Source organism: Cloeon dipterum, chromosome X (assembly GCF_949628265.1).
Source record: "Cloeon dipterum chromosome X, ieCloDipt1.1, whole genome shotgun sequence".
NCBI lineage: Eukaryota > Metazoa > Arthropoda > Insecta > Ephemeroptera > Baetidae > Cloeon > Cloeon dipterum.
In genome coordinates, this window is record NC_088790.1 from 16,016,880 (window position 1) to 16,038,436 (window position 21,557).

Sequence of the window (21,557 nt, forward strand, 5' to 3'; positions counted from 1 at the left end):
CGGCTCTGGTTCTCCTTCCATCTTTATTGAGACTGAACATTAGCTTATTGGAGATTATTAGCAACATATTCGTTAGACATCAGCATTTCACTCGTTAACATCATGATTCTTACGAGTAAAGAGATACAAGTGTACCACAACAGATCGTAAATAGAATTCTCAAAACCCTCTAGCGCTTTTCCATTCTTATAAACTTGAAAACAGCAGGAACAAAAGCAAATCGCGTTCCAAATGAACATCACCTTTCACCTCCAAACTATTGAATTTCTCTAGTATACTCACTAAACTCTATAGTTGTGTTTCCATGGGTGAATATTATTAATTATATTCGTGTGTAATCTACTGTGGCTACTAGTTGTGATACAGGAATTATTAAGCTTCTTGGTGGCAATAATATAGGATATGAGAGGAGTTGTATTTCATTCCAACCTCCTCGTCCAGGCAAAAAGTGCGTACTGATTGAAAAGTGTGATTGGTCTCTCGTTTTGCGTCCGAAAAAAGCGCCTCGACACTTAATTGTGAGAGAATTCAGACAGTTGAGTTTTGTATCGTTTTGATCCGGCCGCGGCTTTTACAAAATGGAAAACTACAATATTTGCGCGCAGAAGTGTTTCTCTGCTTCAAGCAGAACCTCACATGCATCATCTCATGTACAAATTATTTTTATCCAAATAGTTGCGGGGGGTAGAAACGCGGGTTCTGTACGTTTTTCATTTGGCGTGCTTTGTATATCACGATCCTCCTCCTCCAATTCGCCTTTTACTTAAGGGTTGGCAAAGTTGATCTCGTAGGGCGGCTGCCCGCCTTCCACCATCCACACAGAGCCACTCACAGCCCGCTGTAAAATCGTCACCAAAGCCCTGGCCACATGATCCGGCCTAAAAAAATTAAATTTAAATTGCAATAAGCACTTCATGAAATTAGAAACATTTCTTTTTAGAGGCGGAAATGTATTTAATAAAAATTTGAATGCTGCTTGCAAGGAGAGCGTATCTAATACTATTTCGAAAAATTCCATGATTAATTATTTTCCATTATTCGCGGTTTTCGAGTTGTGAACGTTATAAAGACTTTATACGGCTGTAAAAGCTATACTATATATAGGTTAGATTAAAATCGTAGGAAATTGTAATCATCTGGATAAGCAATTTTTTCTTATTTGAATAAAAATGGTTTTAAAAAATATAATAATTAATATTGATGAATTACATGAGGTTTTCAATGAATTATAAAAGTTTGAAATTTCTTAAACTTTTGAATTAGCAACGGAATCTATTAACTATTCATTTCGCAAAGTTTCAGCATCTTTCCGAAAAAAAACAATATTTCTCCGAATTATTCCATGCGCTTCCTTTGTAAAATAACTTTTTTTAATTCTATATAGCGTCATTAGAAAATCGAGTCCAGTCTACACTTTTTGGTTTAATTTTTAGTTTATAGCTGCAGTGTAGAATAACGTTCTTACATTGTATTTTATTTATACTTTTTAAGAATTTAAAGTCTATCTTCTTGAAAAAAAATCATAAAAGTAATGTTTTTTTTTCTTTTAAAAATTATTTTATAATTTATTAATTCCAAGAAGGAATGATTTCGTATTCGTATTAGAGTGTCTACATACTAACTAAACAGAATTTTACTTTCGTCAATAATTGAATTTATGGTATATTTCAGAATTATATGAACTAACACTACTTACTTCTGATAAATTGAGTTAGCCGTGTCCCTCTGCCAGGCCGGCTCAAAGCTGGCGTGCAGCAGCTGCTTCCGGATGTCTGTGATGATGCTGGTGCTGGTGGCACCTGGACATAGAGCCACCACCCTAACGCCAGTCTGCTCTACATGGAATTGGTCCTGAAAAACGAGCAGTGCGCTGGATGAGCGGAACACTTTTGGTTGCAGACTCCGTGACTCTTACCCCGAAGGCCCTGGTGAAGCCGAGGACCGCGTGCTTGGTGGCCGAGTAAATTGGCGCAGACACGTACGGACGCATAGACGTGTTGGAGCCCATGTTGACGACGGTGCCGCCCTTGCCGCCGCGGTCCTTACCCATGAAACGCATGCCCAGAAGGGTGCCGCGAATCACGCCGTTCTGCATACCAAAAATTAATAGTTAATTTCACTTTATAATTTTTAATTTTATTATAAGAAAGTTGAATATTAACAAACATGAGAAAAAACTAAATTGGATATAATCAGATCATTTTGTCATTTAATCAACCCTCAACCACAAAATATCTGGAACGTGTAGGGGCTAGTAAAAACCGTAAAAACTAAAAAGTTCTATTTATTCTAAATAAAAAATATATAATAGAACAATATAAATGATGGGCAAACTCAGCTAGTGCACCACAAATAACAGGATTTTTAATAATAGCACCTTTACCATTATTAAAAAAAGAAAAAATAGATTTATCTTTATAACGCACCAGATTTGTGTCAACTTCCAGCTCCCAGAAGCGGTCGTTCATGATGCCCGCATTGTTGACAACAATATCAATTGGACCCAGGGCAGATGTTGTTTCTTGGAACGCTTCTGTAAGGTTGCGATTTAACGAGTAATAAACAAAGTGAAACGAGAGTGAATATGGTTGAAGCAATCCAATCGATATAGAATTAGAGGAATTTTCCACAGTTCAAAAAGGTCTCGATCTGTGATATCAATAAACTAAATTGCGCAATGATTGACACTGAATCGCGATCAGAGACAACTAACACATAATACGGAGAGTTTAATTCTTCCACAAAACAATGGGTCTGACTCGTTTTTTGAGTGAATAATTACCTTCCGACTGAGGGTAGTCTGTAACATCGCAAGGACAGAATATAACAGACTTGTTGAATTTCTGCCCAAGCTCTTGGGCTAAGGTGTCACCGTCTGATGAATTCACATCACAAATAGACACCTACGGAACAAATAAAAAAGTTCCAGTAACATTAAAAATTCTATCGGAGTAAAATATAATCTTTATTCAGGCGCTGTTGCTATATAATCGAGCGCACACCACGCACACGCATATTTTAAACTAGCTTTTTCTCCACTGGCCGGATGCCAGGAGAAAACATAGCTATACAGTGAGCAACTCTCCAGCTACTTCTTCGAGATAGATGGAAAATATAAAAATAATATTATATCTGTGAGTGTCGTCTTACTTTGCAGCCGAGCTTGAGCAGTTCTTCGACGCACGCTTTCCCGATTCCGGAGGCGCCTCCGGTGACCAGGGCCACCTTGCCGCGCAGATCCATCGCCGAATGCTATTGAGGTGTGAGGTGCGTTCAGGACAACTGCACGTCCATCAACCTTTGCCTCAGGTGCACGGAGAAGGCAGACCAGACAGCAGCACTCTCGCGAGAGGGGTGCGGCCTGTTGGTGACTCAAAGCGCCGACCGACCTGCGCCGCCGATGCCACCTATGTATGCAACCCCGCAATGGACATGCGCGGCGGGCTGCCCGCCTGCCCCGGCAATTTATGCTGCGGCTGCACACCGCTCCGACTCGCACACAAAATCCTTCAACCCTCAAAACAAGAGCATCCGCGTGTCAGAATTGTATTTAAGGTTAAATGTCTCAGAGTAATCACGTTGCAGAACTTGAAGAAATAAATTTAAATTGATATAAAATCTTAATAAAATTTTCCTCAATATTCTTCATTCTCAAAATAAAATAAATAATTAAATTACTTATTAAAATGCAAGTTCAACGCCAAAAACGACAGGTAATAACGAGGAATGAAATTTTTACAATCCGTTTTTAGGGAATGTTGTTAAGGTTTGGAATAATAAGAAAAAAGGACGAGGGCCGATTTTTTCTGCAATCCCAGAAAACTGAATATGTCTCTTTTCGTCTCCACTTCGTCCAGGTTTTTGTAAAAACCAGTGTTTTCCTAGAAAACCCAAATGCATTGCAAAAAATTGTTTCGCTGATTTTCCATAAATTTACTTTGAATAGAAAATCATCAGCAATATTAAACTGGAAATTGGATGTCCAAAATATCAATTTAAAAAAAAAAATCCTATAAATTCTTTCCACCAATTTCAGATAATACGTTCTATATAATTTGATAGAATTTAAGCACAAAATCTAACCTTTCTGGAAGTTAAATTGGAAAAAGTGAATAAATGCGGAGAAACAAAGAATTGGTTGGTTTACTTGCTGCTTTATGTGCTCTAAAAACAGTGGTGCATTTCGCGCATTCCATAATTAGCAAACGATGTGGCTCTCCAAATAAAATTTTATTGGTGTTTGTTAAACTGGAAAATTTTGATAAGAAACTCTTATCAATATTTGAACTAAAACACTGTGAATAAAATGGGAAACAAAACTGCAAATTGGATGTCTGTAAATATTACAGCGTAGATCTGTGCCTTTATTTGTCTTACTTTGGGTGTAGCAGCAGCAAATACGTAGTTTTAATCCTCTTTAGAAATAAAATCCAGCAGGTTGCTCAAATAGTACAAATCAGTTCATGCGGAAAAGGTCACCAGCGGAGGGGAGTGGCGCTAAACTTCCTGTCACCTCAGCGTTCATTTCGGGCAAGTTCTGCAGGTGCGACTTGAGTTCTTCTTTCACTTGCTGTACCTTGGCTAGTTTCTCGATGTATTCCTGCCAAAGGCCAAGGATAAATTTCTCGTTACGGAGAAAAATCAAGGCACTACTTACAACGTGTCGCTCCTCTGCCTGAAGCAAAAGTTCTTTCTGCGCGTGAAGAAAATCGTGGAGCATCGACTTTAATTTTTTTCGGTCCTCCATTTCAGCTGCTAGACGAGCATTATAGTCGTTCAGCAGGTTTAGGGCCTCGCTTACCCTGTTGATGAGCTGCTGCGCTTCGTCCTTGTCTGAAACATCAGGATTTTCTTCTTTAAAGCAGGGTTCGCACAACTGTCCGTTTGGTTATATATTCCAATAGCAGAGTTTCTTTACAAAATGACAGCGTGAAATTTAATGTCAAGAATAATTTATTTTTTCCTATAATCCATAAAACGACCAAATAAAAATTGCAGGCCAAAAGCTCAAAGAGAATCAAATCTTTCCAAGTGACCACAGTATAAATTTTTAGGAAATAAAATGAATCGTTTTCTCAAAAAATGCGATTGGTTCCAACTTTTGATGAGACCTTTAAAAGTAAATGCAATCAGACAACATTAAATGTTTCCAACAGTAAAATATATTGCAAAAATAATACACTTGAGAACATAATTAATAATTAACATAACTTAACTGTGAAAATCTTTCATTTTTGTCAAAATTTCAAATTTTAAATTATTATCATTCTAAAAATTAGCCATTTAACTATGATTGGGCATTCTCGAAGATATTATTCAGACCTTGATACTGCTCTACGAATATTTTTGAGCTAAAAATCATCATCTGGGTTTAAACAGTATTCTTTAGTGGGCAAAAATATTGTTCTCAGGCTCAAAATTAGCTGATTTAGCCGGTTTTTGCAGTTTTTTACGGTTTTTAATTATATAAATTATGGTCCAACTACGATTAGAAGCTCAGAAAATATTAGATTGATAGTCTTAAATTTTACAGTCCAATTAAGAATTAAGGAATAACATGTTACCTCTTAGTTTAGTTAATAAGTCGAGTCTGGACACTTCCGGGGGGAGATTGGCAATTTTTTCTCTGACAGCCGCATCGCTAGACGCAGATCTTTCCAAATCCTAGATAATAAGAAGAGTTTTAGGAACAATTTTGCTTAAAATAAGTATGATGAACTAACCAGCAAAGCTTTGACTAGTTCCTCTGGCTCGGGAGGATCGCCAGGTGGATTATGTGCCGGGGAAAGGATGATGTGTGACTCGGTCTTGCCGTCGACCTCTACCACCGTCTCGGAATGCCGCCGTTCCTTTTCAGGTTTTGCCTTTTTGGCAGACGTTCCGGCGCCGTTTTCCACCGCCTGAGCGGCGCCTGCTACCTTCGTCTCAGGCGTCACTACCTTGCTGCTGCTCTTAGTGATGAAACTCCGCCATTCCTTGATCAGCTTGGGCTCATAGACGCCCCGCTCCTCCCAGACCTTGAGTATTTTGAGCAGCCCCTGTTTTGTCTTTTCGTCCTTGGCTGCCGCGCTCAGGTGCTCGAACGCTCTGGACAGGGTGCCTCTGTACTCGTCGCCAAACTCTGGGCCTTTTTTCTTGCTGTTTTGTATCACGTCGTTGGCCAAGTACATGAACGTCAGTTTCTGCCCATCCTTAGCTGGAAAATAAAGACCCTTTCAGTTATCAAAGACTTAATAATTCGACTCTGCAGTTACCTTTTACGAGTTCGCGCATCCACACTTTGACGATTACCGTGTGGTGCTTTCTGTGGTGGATCAGCCAGAGGGACAGCGTCTGGATGCTCTGCTGCGAGGCGTTCAGCTCACACAGCTTCTTTACCAGGGCACCCTCTGTGAAGCCCGTCATGGCTGCAGTTCAAAGTCGAAGACTGAATGCAATCAAACTCTCCAAGAAGTCTCGCACCTCTCGAACGCAGAGCCGAGTTAATTCATAAGACTCGCTTGCGTCAGCCGATGTACCACTTCTTCTAGACTTTTACAGACAGATGCGGCGAATGCGAATTATTTGAATAAGTGCACGTCTCTCCGTGCCGTGGAAAAAGCTGTAGAAGCAGGCTCAAAATCAGAAAAGCTACACAGCCGATCTGCTTTCTAGTGTGTTGTTATATCCACTCCACTAACAAACACATGATTTACCAAACTATCGCGGATATTTCGATATTTCACGAATCAGTATAACCGAGCAAAAGTATCAGTTAAACCGCCAAGTCTTTTCTTAAGCATAAAGATAACCGGTTTAACCTGGTCAGTTTGTAGACGGTATTATTTCCTCGCCAATTTAACTTGAAATTGTATAAACCGACCTGTTAAATCGCTCACCTCCTCATATTTTGGGCAGTCAGTAGCGACATCAGATTGATGTGTCTTAATATGTGAACTATATATTTTTAATGTAAAACGCGCGAAAGACGCGTGCATTGAAGTTTTAGGCTCCATGTGTTGAATCCTAGGAATCCTAGACTGGAATAGATCTCCGAAAGGAAAAAAGCGAAAAAAGAGATTTAAGGAATCAACCGAAATAGTGATCGCCAAATGTAAAAAGTTCTACAGAAAAATTACCTGGCACGTTCTTTTTGATTTTGTGCTATGGTGGCTGCCACACGATGTCGCTCTCTCCTCCCTTTTCTACCTCAATATATATATAAGTTGCAACCTGAGATAGTTATTATTCTAAGCTAGACATTTGATGTGTGTGGTAGCAGCAAGTGATGCTCCCTCGGTCGCACACCCAAGGCGTTCGTTAACCTTAAAGCAAACAGCTTCTTTGTAAGTGAATTCTCTTGTGAACAATTTTAAGTGATGTGATAAAAAATTACTTATTTTTTATTGTATAACAATTTCAGTACGAACCCTATTTAATCAAATAAAGTGAACGATCCAGATTTGAATTGCCGAAACCGACAGAACCCTTTTAAGGGGTAAGCATATATAAAAACTGATTTATTGTGATGTACTTATTTATTATTATAATATTTATCACTGTACTCTTATTAATTTATTTATTCTTGTTTTCTTATTGATTAAACAACCAGTATTTATCTGATTTAAATCAAACAATTTGCATATATATTGCCGAGAATATCCAAAAGGAGCTGGGATAGCTGCTGTCTATGGTACTATGGGGAATGTTACATGTTAAAATGGCATATGACCAGAGTCATAATGATTAAAATAATAAATTAAATAATTAGTGTTGATTTAAATGATCGCTGGACACAACCCATTCACTATCAATCAACTTCTATATATGTTGTGCTAATCATCGCCTGGGACACTTTAATCTTGATACTTACGTGTGAGATAGTTAAAATATGAACTATATATAAATCAAAGGTATATAAAGCGTTGTGATAAACAACAATATAGAACGAAATTTGGCTCTAAAAACTGACTTATCAGATTTGTGTCCACAGTGTACGCCACTTTTGTTATCATATAAACATTATCAAAAACTGCGACGCTTCAAGAAAGAGACCTTTGTAAGGACCAACAGAATATAAAGCTGAATTAACTCACACGTCACCACATTCGTAAAGATGAGGACGATTATCGTGTTGTGCCTGGTCGCAGTAAGTGTTAAATATCGTTATTATAGTATGTGTGCTAATTCTTGAATAAATTTAGGCATGCTGCTCAGCGAAAATTAGCGCTGATCAAAAATGTGAGCCATCAGCGACTCGGTCGAGCACGGTCAAGGGGCCGATTTGCAAGGGTGCCCTCATCTTCGAGGACAACTTTGACTTCCTTGACCTCGGCAAATGGAGCCACGAGGTCACCATGGCTGGAGGAGGCGTAAGTATTTTCCATCAAATTTAATATCTTCAATTTATAACAAACTAAATTACGTAATAGAGAAACCGAGGCACAAAAATCAAATTTAAGCCTTTTAAAAATATTTGTAGAACAACGAGTTCCAAGTTTACTGGGCCGATCCTGCCAACAGTTTCACCTCAAACGGCAACCTCAACATCCACCCTGGCAAGCTGGCTGACATCTACGGTAACGACTTCCTCTACAGCGGAACTTTGGACCTGGGACCCACGTATGCACTTAAAAAACCAATTCCGAGGAAAGCTCAATAGGGTTTGCTCCGCAGCTGCACCATCGATTGGAACTGGGGCTGCTCAAGAACCGGAAACTCTGAGAACATCCTGAATCCGGCAACATCTGCCCGTTTGCACACGGTCAACACTTTCGGTTTCACATACGGAATTGTCGAGGCTCGCGCCAGGATCCCCGCCGGAGATTGGATCTGGCCAGGTACAGAAATCACTTTTCTAGAACCAGAAAATTTCTTCAATAATTCATGACGTTCTTTTAATTGGAGTGAAATATAGCTTATACCCTTTCTTAAAACTTAAAAAGAAAATTATTTAAAAGGTTCATTTTAATTACAACTGAAAATGAAAAGCTGGAGGGCAACCTTTTCCATAAATTTGACTCTTTTTTAAATTATTATTTCGATTTTCAGTTTTATTATTTTATTAAAACTAACATACGTTTATGAAATTAATTTCAACTTCACAAGACAAAAAACACGTAATCAGTCCTTTAAAATAACTGCAAATCATGAGATATTGCGTAACGAGTTGCACCAGCTTAACAAACGAAGTTGGAGTGCGTGACACAGCACTAACTGAATTTCCATACATGCCCTTATAGCCATCTGGATGATGCCCCGGTACAGCGTGTACGGAGGATGGCCAGCCAGCGGTGAAATCGACATCATGGAGTCGCGCGGAAACCGCGAGTTCGGCTCTTTTGGCGGCGCCGGCGTCAACATTGGCGTCGAGCAGGTTGGCTCGACCATGCACTGGGGCCCTGACCCCAGCTTCAACCGCTGGTACCTGACCCACTGGGAGCGTAACACTGAGCCCGGAAATGGATACAACAACGACTTCCACCTTTACCAGGTCGAGTGGACTCCAGGTATGCAATATACTTCTACTAGACATGCAATTAAGATTAATAAATAATATCGATTATGTGTTTTTAAAAATAGTTAATTTAATTTAAAAATTTTTAACTTCGTTAACACTTTGAAAAAATTATACTATGCTAAATTTAGCAGGTTGTAATAAATTAAAAAAAAAATACTAAACTGTTCTTTCACGGTAAAACAAATCAAATTTATAAGTACTTGATTTTTTTTGTCATGTCAAATTCTTGCAGACTACATCAAGTTCAGCGTGGACAACGTGGAACTGGGCACCATTGCTCCCCCCGCTGGTGGATTCTACGAGCTGGGTGGCTTTGCCAATGAGGGCGTCGGCAACCCCTGGGGTGCCTCCAAGATGGCTCCTTTCGACCAAGAGGTGCGATTCATAAGTTTCATTTTTATTTTCACTCGATATATGTTTTGTGTTTTCCTCTGCAGTTCTACCTGATCCTGAACGTTGCCGTCGGAGGCACCAACTACTTCCCTGACGGAATCGCCAACCCTGGTGGCAAGCCCTGGTCCAATACCTCGCCAACGGTAAATCACACTCACCCAGATAAATTCCTATTATTATAACGCTAAACATTTTTTAACAGCTAATAATTAGTTTGAATGATAAAATTTCACTTATATAAACTTATATAAAACTCAGTTTTTCTACTTATTTATTTTTTTATAGAGAACGAACATGGGCTAGCATTTTTTTACAATTTCCGTTCTTTTACAAATTATTCAGATTGTGAACCCAAACTGAGGAATAAGTAAGTTTCTGAAAAAGATTTTCTTTCATCCGTAGGCGTTCAGGGACTTCTGGGAAGGCAGAGGCCAGTGGGAGCCTACCTGGCAGGGCGATACCACCGACATGCTTGTTGACTACGTCAGAGTCTGGGCCTTGTAATTTTAACATTGTACACATAATAAAGAAGCTCCTGGATAATGTCATTTATGTAGTTTCATTACAAAATGACGAAACCTAATTCATAAGAATATGCACATTTTTGCAATTTGTTTCGTGTAAAAATAACTTTTTATATAGTTTGCTTAGGGTCAGAATTTAAGATAAAATTTGTTTTTGTTTCTAAAAATGAGATTAACGATACCCAGATAGCGACCAACTGTCGTCCCACCCAATTATTTCACGCCAAAATAACATGAAAGCTATAAAAGCCTTATGAGAAGCATCCTAGCTCAATTAATTTAACTGCATGTGAGTGCTCGTAAAAGATGTTCATGCAACGTTTTATCCCGTTTTGATAACAAAGAGTACTCTGCCTAAAAATGAGTTTGGAGCGCGCGTGATTGTTTCGGAGTGTTTGCCACGTGTTAGATAAAACTGACCAGTGTTGTTGCTATCAATATTTATTCCATTGCATAAGCTATTACATTTTCGAAAAGCGTATACACGGTGCCATTTATATCTCTATTTGATAATTTTAGCAACGCTACCTCAGGTTAGGCAACCGGCACAAAAAGTTTGTTTAGCGCGTTGTCTATATTCAAAATTGCAGGCGCTAGATGCAAAGAAGGTTTTGCATGGTAAATCATAAGTCAATGTTAAAATAAAAACCATGCAAAAATAAAATGTTTCCATAGATATGATTTTTTAGGCGACTGCCCCCCTCTGAAAGAGAAAGACACACAGGAAAAACGGATTAACAAAGACCTCGGTATGCGAAGACAAAAAAATGGTCAAGTTTGGCCCAAGCTCCTCTGCGGCCACTCGAGCCCCATGCTATCCGTTCGGCGGTGCTATTGGGACCAGGCAAGCTCATGATAAATTTGTGTTATTAATGCAATTGTTTATTCAAATTGTGTGTTATTTGTCACAATGAACCATTTAACCTTGATGCTTGGATATGAGATGATTAATGGCCACATAAAAACAGTTTTTAGAGCAGCTCACGTCATGCGATAAACAATCAAAAGATCTTCAAATTACGTTATCAGCTTTGTGTACGCTACTTGTGCTATCATACTATCAAAATTGAGATGCTCAATGGACTCGAACACCAAACAGAGTATAAAGCTCAAATGCCTCCCCCATAACCGCATTCATCAAGATGAAAACGATAATCGCGCTGTGCCTAGTCGCAGTAAGTATTAATTGTCTCACCAAAAACATAATATAACTATGTTTATTTTTAATTTTAGGCTTGCTGTTCAGCGAAAATTAGCGCTGAGCAAAAATGCGAGCCCTCAGCGACTCGATCGAGCACGGTCCAGGGGCAAATTTGCAAGGGTGCCCTTATCTTTGAGGACAACTTTGACTTCCTTGATCTAAGTAAATGGAGCCACGAGGTCACCTTGGCTGGCGGAGGTGTAAGTGTAGTTACCATGAGTAAATCGACAGAAAAGTAATATGGTATTGATAGAACTGGGAGTTCCAAGTTTACTGGGCCGACCCTGCCAACAGCTTCACCTCAAACGGCAATCTCAACATCCACCCTGGCAAGTTGGCCGATATCTATGGCAATGATTTCCTCTACAGCGGTACCCTGGACCTTGGACCAAGGTTTCAGCTAAAAATGCACATTTTTAGCAGGGTTTAATAGTATTTGATCGCATAGCTGCACCCAGGATTGGAACTTTGGTTGCGTGAGGACTGGAAATTCGGAGAATATCCTGAATCCGGCAACGTCTGCCCGCCTGCACACGGTCAACACCTTTGGCTTCACCTATGGAACCGTTGAGGTCCGCGCCAGGATCCCTGCTGGAGACTGGATCTGGCCAGGTGCAGATGCATTTTGAAAAGAGTTTAAATAATATTTTCTATATTTTGATTGATATCCTACTTTTTATTAACATGATTATTAGGTATTTAAAAAAAAGGAAAATAAGACATGGGAAAACGTCGATTCTATTTGATAAATCAAAAATTTTGGTTTTGTAGAACCAAAAGTCATTTATAAAGTTAATACACTTGCAGTGTATGAATTTCAACATCATACATGACGGAAAAAAATGTAATCGGTCCTAAAAATAACTGCAAATCATCATGAGATATCGCATAACGAGTTGCACCAGCTCAAGAAATTGAGTTGGAGTGCGTGACACAGCAATTAACTAAATTTCCACACATGTCCTCACCTCAGCCATCTGGATGATGCCCCGATACAGCGTGTACGGAGGGTGGCCGACCAGCGGCGAAATCGACATCATGGAGTCGCGCGGAAACCGCGAGCTGGGCTCTTTTGGCGGCGCCGGCGTCAACATTGGCGTTGAGCAGGTTAGTTCAACCATGCACTGGGGCCCTGATTTCGCCCACAACCGCTATTACTTGACTCACTGGGAACGTAACTCCGTGCCTGGATTCAACAATGACTTCCACCTGTATCAGGTTGAGTGGACGCCAGGTAATATATTCTATTTTAATTCGACGAATCGTCAAAAGGACATTGTCTTGTTATGTTTTGCAGACTACATCAAATTCAGCGTGGACAACGTTGAGCAGGGCACCGTAACTCCCCCTGCTGGTGGATTCTATGAGTTGGGTGGCTTCGCCAACGAGGGCATCGCTAACCCCTGGGGTTCCTCCAAGATTGCCCCCTTCGACCAAGAGGTGCGAGTCACGTTAAATTTTTATTTCCACTCGACAAATTTCCTCTGCAGTTTTACCTGATCCTCAACGTTGCCGTTGGAGGCACCAATGGATTCTTCCCTGACGGCGTTGCCAACCCTGGCGGAAAACCCTGGTCTAACGCCTCGCCGACGGTAAGTGTCGATTTTCTCAAATATATGCAGTGCTTTTATTGAGATGGACTTTCTCATCTTAATTTGAAATGTAAAAATAGTCCTAGAAATATTAATTTAAAATTATTCCTATTGTTCCTATCTTTAATAGTTCATTTAAAATTGATAATAAATTTTATTTTTTGAAACATTTTTAGAAGAACGGTTAGCAGTTAAAAAAACTAATATTTTTTCCCTTCACAGGCGTTCAGGGACTTCTGGGAAGGCAGAGGCCAGTGGGAGCCTACCTGGCAGGGTGACACCACTGACATGCTGGTCGATTACGTCAGAGTCTGGGCTTTGTAATTTAAATAAAAGTTGTTTAGAAAAGAAACGAACGAGTTTTTAAAATTTTGCAACATGTCTGCAATTTATTTCATAACAATGACCAGCAGAGTAAACATTTCTAGGGGTTTGTGTATGCGTTTTGAGAGTGACAATAATAATAATAATAATAATTAGCGTAAGAGTGTTTGTTGGTGAGAGATGTGCACACAACGTTTGTCCCGTTTTTGTAATAACTAACTCTCGGCCAAAAATGAGAATTAGAGCGTGTGTGTGTGTTTAAGAGTGTCACGTAGTAAAAAAGACAGAGCATATATATCGGTTCTGCGTGAGGATGAATCGTTTTAAACTTTAACAACAACAAGCTCATGGAAATTTCTCTCTTTTTTTCACTTTTACTGCGATTGCGCGCGTTTCTTTTTTTAAACATTCATTGATTACTGCGTGAATCGTCTGCAACATGATTTTAGTTCCACATTTATTAATTGAGAATTACAGTTATGACGAAAAACCGCGAGTTTCAGAGTCCTAATTCGAGATTTATTTGCACACTCAAGTGATGTCCAAATAGCATTGTTTTTCGTCTCGTGTCTTTTTCTTGCTTTCCGACAAAAATTTTCTATGTTATGCGAAATTTATGTTTGATGATTAGCGGTGGTTTAGATCGTAGTAACTTGTTTTTAATCTTAAGATATTATTACACAGCGTGTACGTACCAAAAAAGACAGAGTTTAGCAACTTTGAGGATAATGAATGAGAGACTGCGGGTGTGTCTTGGTGTGCATTAATTATTCTTCTTGTTTCGCCGACTCGAATATACGTAATGCACGTCGTGTGTGAGTGTGGGTTATTTTTAGATTCGCGGGCGTCTGCTACAAATGTTCAGGCAATCATCGTGATGAAAAATGTCAAGTAACAATATTTCTTTACGTCTTATATAATTTTTACTTACTTTCTCCTCTCTCTTTAGCATTATAACGGTAATAATATTTAATAATAACTCTCATGTGTGTAATGGCTTTACAATAAGTAGTATATATGTCAATAATTTTATGTTGTTAGCGCATCTTGAAAAACGAATAATCTTCAAGTTAATATCACAGTGAGTACAACATGTAAATTTCTTCTTGCGCCATCAAAACGTATGCACTCTCAGTAGCATGTGTCTGTCCTAGTGTAATAAAAAGCGGGTTCGCCTCGTCGCGGATAGTGCGGCGGCGAGTCGGGATTTTTCACATTTATGTACAGCGCGTTTTAAGCTACTCCTCGATACGATGCAGGGGTGAAGTGTGTATGTGTGTGATATGATTTTTGATGCTCCTCCTCAATCTCTCTCTTTCAAATGTATAAACGTGTTGCGTAGTAAAAATGTGTCGTTTGTCTTTTGTGGAACTGTACATATACCGCTGTAACGTAGGGTACATTCACTCGTCGCACTTTCTTTTCTTTTAAGATTTCTGCGTCTCCGGTCCGTTCATCTCGTGTGCACTTTGAGTGTTTGTAAACTTCACCAGTTTCGGTCTCGCGTTTTGAGTCTGGCTGACTGAAAATGTGTGAGTGTGTATGTGTGTGTGTGTTTTCTTTTTTGTCTTCAAGGTGGCGGTGTGCCTTGCGGCGGCCCTCCCTTCCGGCTCCCGGCGCGGAAGGGTCTCGTTCCTTATTCCCACAATATCGCAACAGAAATCACTCGTTTGCTCGGCCAGGGGTAAATCAAGTGGGAGTAACGGAAAAAACACGAATTGAACAACACATATTAATTATCCGCTAGTTCGAGATATAAAAATATAAAAAATCAATCAAATTCCTCTCAGCACTAATTTATCTCGTCAGTGCCAATCAAGAGCTCGTGATTGTCTCCACCAGAGCTGGTCGAAACGCAAAACGATTATAGCTATCACAGTTGACGACTCACGAAAATGTGCCGACTAAAAGACAAAAATCAATAAAACGAGAAAATATGTACCGAAATGAAGAAGTGAGAGCAAATGAAAGTCAACGAAAAAACGAGGTCCCAAGTCTCAAGAAAGTGTTTGTTTGTTTGTGTGTGTGTCATATTATACTCAAGCAAAAATCAGAATGGCCTGTGTGTTGGAAAAAGTGATTTTGAATGATTCGAGGCGACCGTCCCCCTTCCCTGTTGAGCCCCCCGGTTGGTAAATAATGTCTTTTTTCACTGGCAGTTTGGTGGGCTCGCGCGGTCAGAGTGCAAATCTTGTCTCGGCAGTCGCCTCAGGTGAATCAGGCAGTCGAGGCTTTAAATGTAGGAGTAAGGGCCGTCGGTGAGGGCGCCGCAAAGCAGCAGTCAGGAGTTGTCGTCCTTGCCCCGGGGGTTGGCGCCACCGCCGCCTCCTCCGCCGCCCCCGCTCCGATTCGGCTTGTACTCCAGCCCGGGATCGAACTGCATCAACACAAACACCTGCAACACAGCACAAAATTTCCTCCGTCAAAAACCATAATTAATTATCTCGAGGCTGTTTTTCCATCATATGATGATAGAAACGGACTTCTTTCTAGTTGCTGAAATACTTCTCCTTCTTTATTCTTCCGACAAGTTTCGGCATCAGTTTGAATTATTTGAGATAGTTAAATAGTTATAAATCTTTACTTTCTCTTCTTTTTCAAAACTAAACGGCATTAATTGCAATCTCCAGTCTGATTTTTTATATTGAAGGTCAGAACAAACTATAAATTATTAAAATTGAACATGAATGAGATAATTCCTTTTAATACAACCATCAACAGCTTTTAGAAATTCAAATGTCCCAAAAACAGATGGAAAACTTCGATTTGTGTTGATTAAACGTTTTACTGCTCTTAGAATGTAGAATTTTGGATGGTCTAGATCTTTTGCAGGCCTTGAAATCGTTTAGGCTGTATTTAAATGTGTTTTTAGGCACTCAAAACAACTTAAAATTAGGCAGTCTAAAAAATCGCGGAAAATTTAAGAAGTTAACATATTACTAGACGCACAAAAACTGTCAATCAACCTCAATTGTCAAATCTTGATGTTTTTTTTTACTAAATTTGCATGCATTTCGTCAAGAACAGAGCAAAGTTTTGTATTTACCTGGTCGGTAGGCAACAGTTGAAAGTCATCTGGCGGGTTCGTGATAACATAACGTTTAGATGAGGCATCACAGGACGAGCTGGTGTCGCGAAACCTGCGTTTGGGGATCGGAAAACAAGGATTAGCGTCTTCTCGGCACGAAGGTAATGCACATCAAGAGTAAGTGTTCTGTGTATTTAGGTGATGAGTTCATGACGGTGCAATTTCTACTCAAATGCAATCAAGTAAGAAATAAAGTATTATATATATGCAACAAATCTCCAGTATAGAAATTACAAGATATGTATAATATATAATAAAAGAGGCAGCCAACTTCGGGGGAAGTCGACCGCGGAAGTAACTGCGCCAAATTCAAGCAAAATATATTGAGACTGAAACTGCACAGAGCTAGTAAGAGGAGATTGATATTTACACGAGAGAAATAGTTGCCAATCACTGAATAAATGAGGCGTGTGTGTGACTGGAGAGAGTGTTCAGTGCTTGTTTGCGTAAAATTCAAGTGAGTTCAAATGGCAATCGCACAAACTAAAGTCTCTGGTCTTGTTAGTCGAAAGCGAGAGCATGCAACAAACTCCGCCACTAGGCAGGAGTGCGAGGGATTGTGTCTAGAATTCCTCGGGTTGCAAACAAAGGCCAGCTGCACGCGTGCTGTCAAATTGGCCGACCAAATGCCAACTCAAAAATTTCCAATTTCGGTGGAAAATTAAATGAAATAAAAAATATAGTAAAGTATTTTATTTTTTTTCGAGATATACGAAATTTTTGATTTTATAAAATCTTTAATATTTTCACAGAAAATCACTGAATTGCTGAAACGAATTTATCATCAAAATTTTATTTAACCCGAATCCTGATGAGAATCTGGCATGAGGTCACCAAACATTGCCAACGCGCGTGCCTCAAGTCTAGTGCAAGTGCATCATTCTAACGAGAAACGCAAGGAAGGTTGCAAATAAAAATGCTCCGCATCGTCTTAACTCAGAAGTCATAATCTACAGCTCGAGTGTCAGACGGCACAAAAGCTCTGAGTTTCAAGAGAGCACTAACACTAAAGCAACCAAGAAGCTATATATAGTAGTATTTATAATATAAATATAACTATAATGCAGCACAAACCACACTCTGTGAGATAGAGTAATTACCAAACTGCCTTTTATACATTATTTAGAACAGTAAAAGTTTCCATGTGGAAACAGACTCCTTAATGACTATTGCAAAGTATTTTGCCTCTGGATATTTGAGAATATAAAGGCGTTTTAAGTATATAAGGTGCGTGTTCTGCTTTCTGTCGCTGCGACTTAAATACACGTTCAAAGGATCTGTCTCGCGCGCACACTACTTGACACACAGATATGAAGTGATTAGGGATGGAACTGGATAATTCACCTGTACCTGTATAGGCCGATACATAGCATGCCGTACGATTTGAGCGCGGCCACAAACAGGTCGCCGTACTTCCCAGCTTCGCCGTATTGAGCTAGCGGACCGTCATACAACGAAATCTGACCTACGCGACACCGGTCTCGGTTCGCGAGGCTCTCGGGGGTGCTGTAGCCCCCGCGGAGCCCCGCCCCCTCGGCCAGGATTAACTCCAACTCGGGCGTAGCACCTCCGGTGATTAGTGAGCGAATGAGCGTCAAAGCGTTTTGATTGAAGTAGGTCTGAAGGGAATTAAAAAGTTAATAATTAGATGATTTGTTTGGAAATCGCAGAACTCACAGTGGACATCAAGGAGTCGAGCACGCTGACAGCGAAGGCTGTGCCGCAAGCGAAGGGTTGAGTCAGGTACAGTTCAGTGTCAGGGTCGTCGTCATCGTCCTGATCCAAAAATTGTACGTTGCTGTCGTTTACCAGCTCTGTGACATAATAGTTTTTATCAATTTCACATTTAAATTCTGAAGTAAATTACATGGATATTGATTTTTGAAGCAAGCAATTTAATTTTGTTTGCATTGTTATAAGGAAAATTGTTTTCAAATTTCAATTTATTCCGTCAACGCTTAATACAGATATAGGCAACCTGCTTGACAAGCGTGATCAGCGCGTTGCCTATTTTAAAAATTTTTGGGCGCTGGCAGGAAGAAACACGATTAAATTTTGCTTAAAAGATTAACAAAATAATTTAATAGAAAATAAACTATCTCCTACAACGATAGGTTTACTAATAAATTGAATATTAAAATTATGTTTTTAGAATTTTTGCTATCGATAACTCCCGGCTCTCACCACAGGGCGCGAAATCAACAAAAACCCATTGGATTTTTAAACACCCCCTGGGTTGCAATCGATTCAAACCCAAAAATTGTAATTTTCGACCGATATCAGTTTTTTTAAATAGTCGAAAAAAGCCATTAATGTTTTATTAAATGACCAAACTCATTTATTTTAGGCATTTTAGGGGATGAAAATGTTTTCCAAAACTTAAAAACACAAATAATTATTCAAACGATATTGAATAGACAAAAACGTGTTTCCTCTCACCGGTAATCATAGGCACATTGGCTCCATACACTGATCCTCTCCTCTGCAAAACGATCGGACTGCCGACCGGCGACAGCAGGTCCTGGTCGGTGGCTGCAAAATTCAGAGGGGATCGTTTTAGCAAGAGGATAAAAAGACGCATTTTGAGCAGATTTACTCTGACTGAGGACGCCGATAGTGTCGTCAAAGGTCATCGCCTTGATGTTGAGTGAGGCGAGAATGGCCTCTTTGTCGGCGAGGGTTGGATCGTCGTTGCTGGGCACTTTGGCCGACAGGATGACGCACATATCACACAAGTTGACATTCACCGCGCGCAGGTCTGCCCGACTCAGTGGCGAACCCTGCCAAAATGGATTAAAATTTTTATATCAACAAATTCACAGATTCTAAATTTTAATGGAAAAATTTATTTAAAAAAATAGTCACTATTAGCACAAAATAATAAGTTTTTTTTCTAAGTGAAAGTTGGATTAAAATTCAGAAAAATGATAGTTTTCACTTACGTTTAAAACGGAGATTTTGGGAAGATTCTGCAGCATCTTCCACTCGCGGCGGATGTAGTCGACGGAGCCGACAATCACCACGTGTTTGAGTTCGTGATAGTGAAAGTTGGACGCCCTCAAGGGCATCACTAGGTTGCGTAGACCGATCAGCGGCGAGTCTGGATCGGCAAATAGACAAACCACCACGTGCCCGTTCAGCACGGTCATCGCGGCCTGGTTCCGATCCTGAAAAAAGCGGGAAAAATTATGAAGATCAATTTCGTTGTGAAATAGATATTTCTTAAAAATATATATATTTTTTTGCAGTTTATTCTAAGTAAGCATTTTATTTTTACTTCTTTGATGCAAGAAATATATGACATTTTAGTAAAAATGCAAGAGCAGCAAAAGGCCGAGAGTTAAGATCCGTGGGGACGTATTTGCCGAATAAAGAAAAAGTGAAACATTTTAGACACAACTTCTCTTGCAAAATATATTTTAGACGTGCAGCAAGAATATCGTTTTCTTAGCAGAGCACAAAGAAAATATTATATTTACATTTTATACATATTTTTAAAATTCACTGACCAAAATGCAGTCCTCGAGGTTCTTGGCCGGGCTCCAGTGGAACATGCCGGTCGAGTCGTACTTCATCTCGGTTTTCTCAAAGTCAAAGTCCCTGGCCTGGTCGTCGGCGATGCCGACCTGCATGTTGTTGCTGTTGTTGTTCTGGTTGTTGCCCGACGAGTTACGCTGCGTCGGCCTGCAAACCGCGACAAGAGTCAGCATTAACTCAACTACACTGTGAGAGATTTGGACCTTGATAGGACTTCAAAGAATGACACCGACAACAACGGATGCTATTTTAAAGATATAAAAAGGTCTAATACACAGAACCAAAAGTTTTACCAATACCGAGCTAAACAATAAAATAGATAACGTTTTAAGTAAGTGTGTAAATGAATTAGCCAGTCGTTTGTTACGAGCACCATTTAAGAAAAAGCAAAAATTATGATATTAATTACTTTAATTGAAAAGCAAAAAACGAACATTGAATTAAAATTATATTTGCAAAACTTTTATTGAAAAATGAAAAAAGCTACATCAGTTTTTATAAACAAACTTCAACGACAAAAATATTTTTTATAGTTTATTTTGGTCGATTTAAAATAAAACTATTGCGGAAACGCGGAAATATAATAATTTAAAACTCTGAATTTTACTTGTAATGTGAGCAAACGGCTGGCTGCGCATATATATGTGTAAATTTAGAATACGTGCTGACGAATTAAGCGAGCGTGCACAACGACCTGTGTGAAAGGGTAGCCATGCGTGTTTGAGAACCCTGGAATCCTAGGCGAAAAGTCTGTTCGTATATAAAATCGTCCATTCATGCCAAATAAATAAATCGCGCGACGCACGGTCTGAGCAGACACCAAAAAATAAAAGGGGGATCTAGCGGACCAACTGAAATTATTTATAGTATTTTCAAGAGACACTGTACAGTAAAAAAGAGATCGCGCGTCAAGAATTAAACAACAATGTAAATATATTTTATAATATATAATTATGAACAACAGACTCCATGAGTTTTAAGGGCGTACATGAGTTTTTTCACTTCGTAAGCGAGGTGATAGCCAGGGTATCCGCCTGACGTGTCTTCCTGTTGCTGGTTTCTGAAAAAGGCAAGAATTGCACACGACCCAGTTGAGTGAGTGAGAGACAGGAAGAGTGTATTTCCTTACACACATTTTGGTATATATTATAGTTCGAATTGGCTCTAAAATTCTTTAGATTTAATTTTTAAATTTAAAATGACGAAAAGTGCAACTTTTATGGAACTATGAGAATTTACAGAAAATTTTGGTTTAAAAAACTGACCTGAAATATTTAGTTTTTGCAAAATATCAGTATTATTACAGCCACACTAATTGAGTTTCCATACCAGACTATATCTTTGTATTTAAAAAAATCTTGTTCGGGAAATACACTCCAAGTGAGAGACAAAGAGAACG

General features: G+C 39.4%; 5 protein-coding genes across 7 annotated transcripts in view; 2 read left to right on the top strand and 3 right to left on the bottom strand.

The window, feature by feature from the left end:
• Nucleotides 1–4: 4 nt before the first annotated feature.
• Nucleotides 5–3,448, bottom strand: LOC135946822 (15-hydroxyprostaglandin dehydrogenase [NAD(+)]-like). Its single transcript, XM_065495236.1, has 6 exons — nucleotides 3,151–3,448; nucleotides 2,783–2,903; nucleotides 2,427–2,533; nucleotides 1,916–2,089; nucleotides 1,697–1,851; nucleotides 5–878 (listed from the first exon to the last, which is right to left on the bottom strand). The coding sequence occupies exons 1-6, from the start codon at nucleotides 3,241–3,243 to the stop codon at nucleotides 764–766; spliced, it is 765 nt and encodes a 254-aa protein (XP_065351308.1). The 5' UTR covers nucleotides 3,244–3,448; the 3' UTR covers nucleotides 5–763.
• Nucleotides 3,449–4,326: 878 nt separating this feature from the next.
• Nucleotides 4,327–6,706, bottom strand: LOC135946317 (regulation of nuclear pre-mRNA domain-containing protein 1B). Its single transcript, XM_065494504.1, has 6 exons — nucleotides 6,463–6,706; nucleotides 6,255–6,407; nucleotides 5,724–6,196; nucleotides 5,565–5,664; nucleotides 4,658–4,833; nucleotides 4,327–4,600 (listed from the first exon to the last, which is right to left on the bottom strand). The coding sequence occupies exons 2-6, from the start codon at nucleotides 6,403–6,405 to the stop codon at nucleotides 4,457–4,459; spliced, it is 1,044 nt and encodes a 347-aa protein (XP_065350576.1). The 5' UTR covers nucleotides 6,406–6,407; nucleotides 6,463–6,706; the 3' UTR covers nucleotides 4,327–4,456.
• Nucleotides 6,707–7,278: 572 nt separating this feature from the next.
• Nucleotides 7,279–10,440, top strand: LOC135946316 (beta-1,3-glucan-binding protein-like). The gene is made up of 10 exons (XM_065494503.1): nucleotides 7,279–7,325; nucleotides 7,403–7,477; nucleotides 7,973–8,128; nucleotides 8,184–8,351; nucleotides 8,462–8,601; nucleotides 8,656–8,819; nucleotides 9,222–9,488; nucleotides 9,732–9,874; nucleotides 9,937–10,035; nucleotides 10,295–10,440. The coding sequence occupies exons 3-10, from the start codon at nucleotides 8,096–8,098 to the stop codon at nucleotides 10,394–10,396; spliced, it is 1,116 nt and encodes a 371-aa protein (XP_065350575.1). The 5' UTR covers nucleotides 7,279–7,325; nucleotides 7,403–7,477; nucleotides 7,973–8,095; the 3' UTR covers nucleotides 10,397–10,440.
• A 1,049-nt stretch (nucleotides 10,441–11,489) lies between these two features.
• LOC135945931 (beta-1,3-glucan-binding protein-like) lies at nucleotides 11,490–13,561 on the top strand. Its single transcript, XM_065493882.1, has 8 exons — nucleotides 11,490–11,591; nucleotides 11,650–11,817; nucleotides 11,871–12,010; nucleotides 12,066–12,229; nucleotides 12,591–12,851; nucleotides 12,915–13,057; nucleotides 13,108–13,209; nucleotides 13,432–13,561. Exons 1-8 carry the CDS (start codon nucleotides 11,559–11,561, stop codon nucleotides 13,531–13,533), a joined length of 1,113 nt encoding a protein of 370 aa, XP_065349954.1. The 5' UTR covers nucleotides 11,490–11,558; the 3' UTR covers nucleotides 13,534–13,561.
• An 8-nt stretch (nucleotides 13,562–13,569) lies between these two features.
• The window catches only part of slo (calcium-activated potassium channel slo), a 52,107-nt gene continuing 44,119 nt past the window's right edge, over nucleotides 13,570–21,557 (bottom strand). For all 3 annotated transcript variants that reach the window (XM_065493881.1, XM_065493880.1, XM_065493879.1), the window contains exons 20-28: nucleotides 21,147–21,218; nucleotides 20,131–20,305; nucleotides 19,564–19,788; nucleotides 19,218–19,401; nucleotides 19,061–19,153; nucleotides 18,299–18,435; nucleotides 17,966–18,240; nucleotides 16,580–16,673; nucleotides 13,570–15,928 (exon numbers count right to left, since the gene is read on the bottom strand). In XM_065493881.1, coding sequence (XP_065349953.1) covers nucleotides 15,815–15,928; nucleotides 16,580–16,673; nucleotides 17,966–18,240; nucleotides 18,299–18,435; nucleotides 19,061–19,153; nucleotides 19,218–19,401; nucleotides 19,564–19,788; nucleotides 20,131–20,305; nucleotides 21,147–21,218 — 1,369 coding nt within the window. In that variant the 3' untranslated portion in view covers nucleotides 13,570–15,814. The remainder of the gene's footprint in view (nucleotides 15,929–16,579; nucleotides 16,674–17,965; nucleotides 18,241–18,298; nucleotides 18,436–19,060; nucleotides 19,154–19,217; nucleotides 19,402–19,563; nucleotides 19,789–20,130; nucleotides 20,306–21,146; nucleotides 21,219–21,557) is intronic.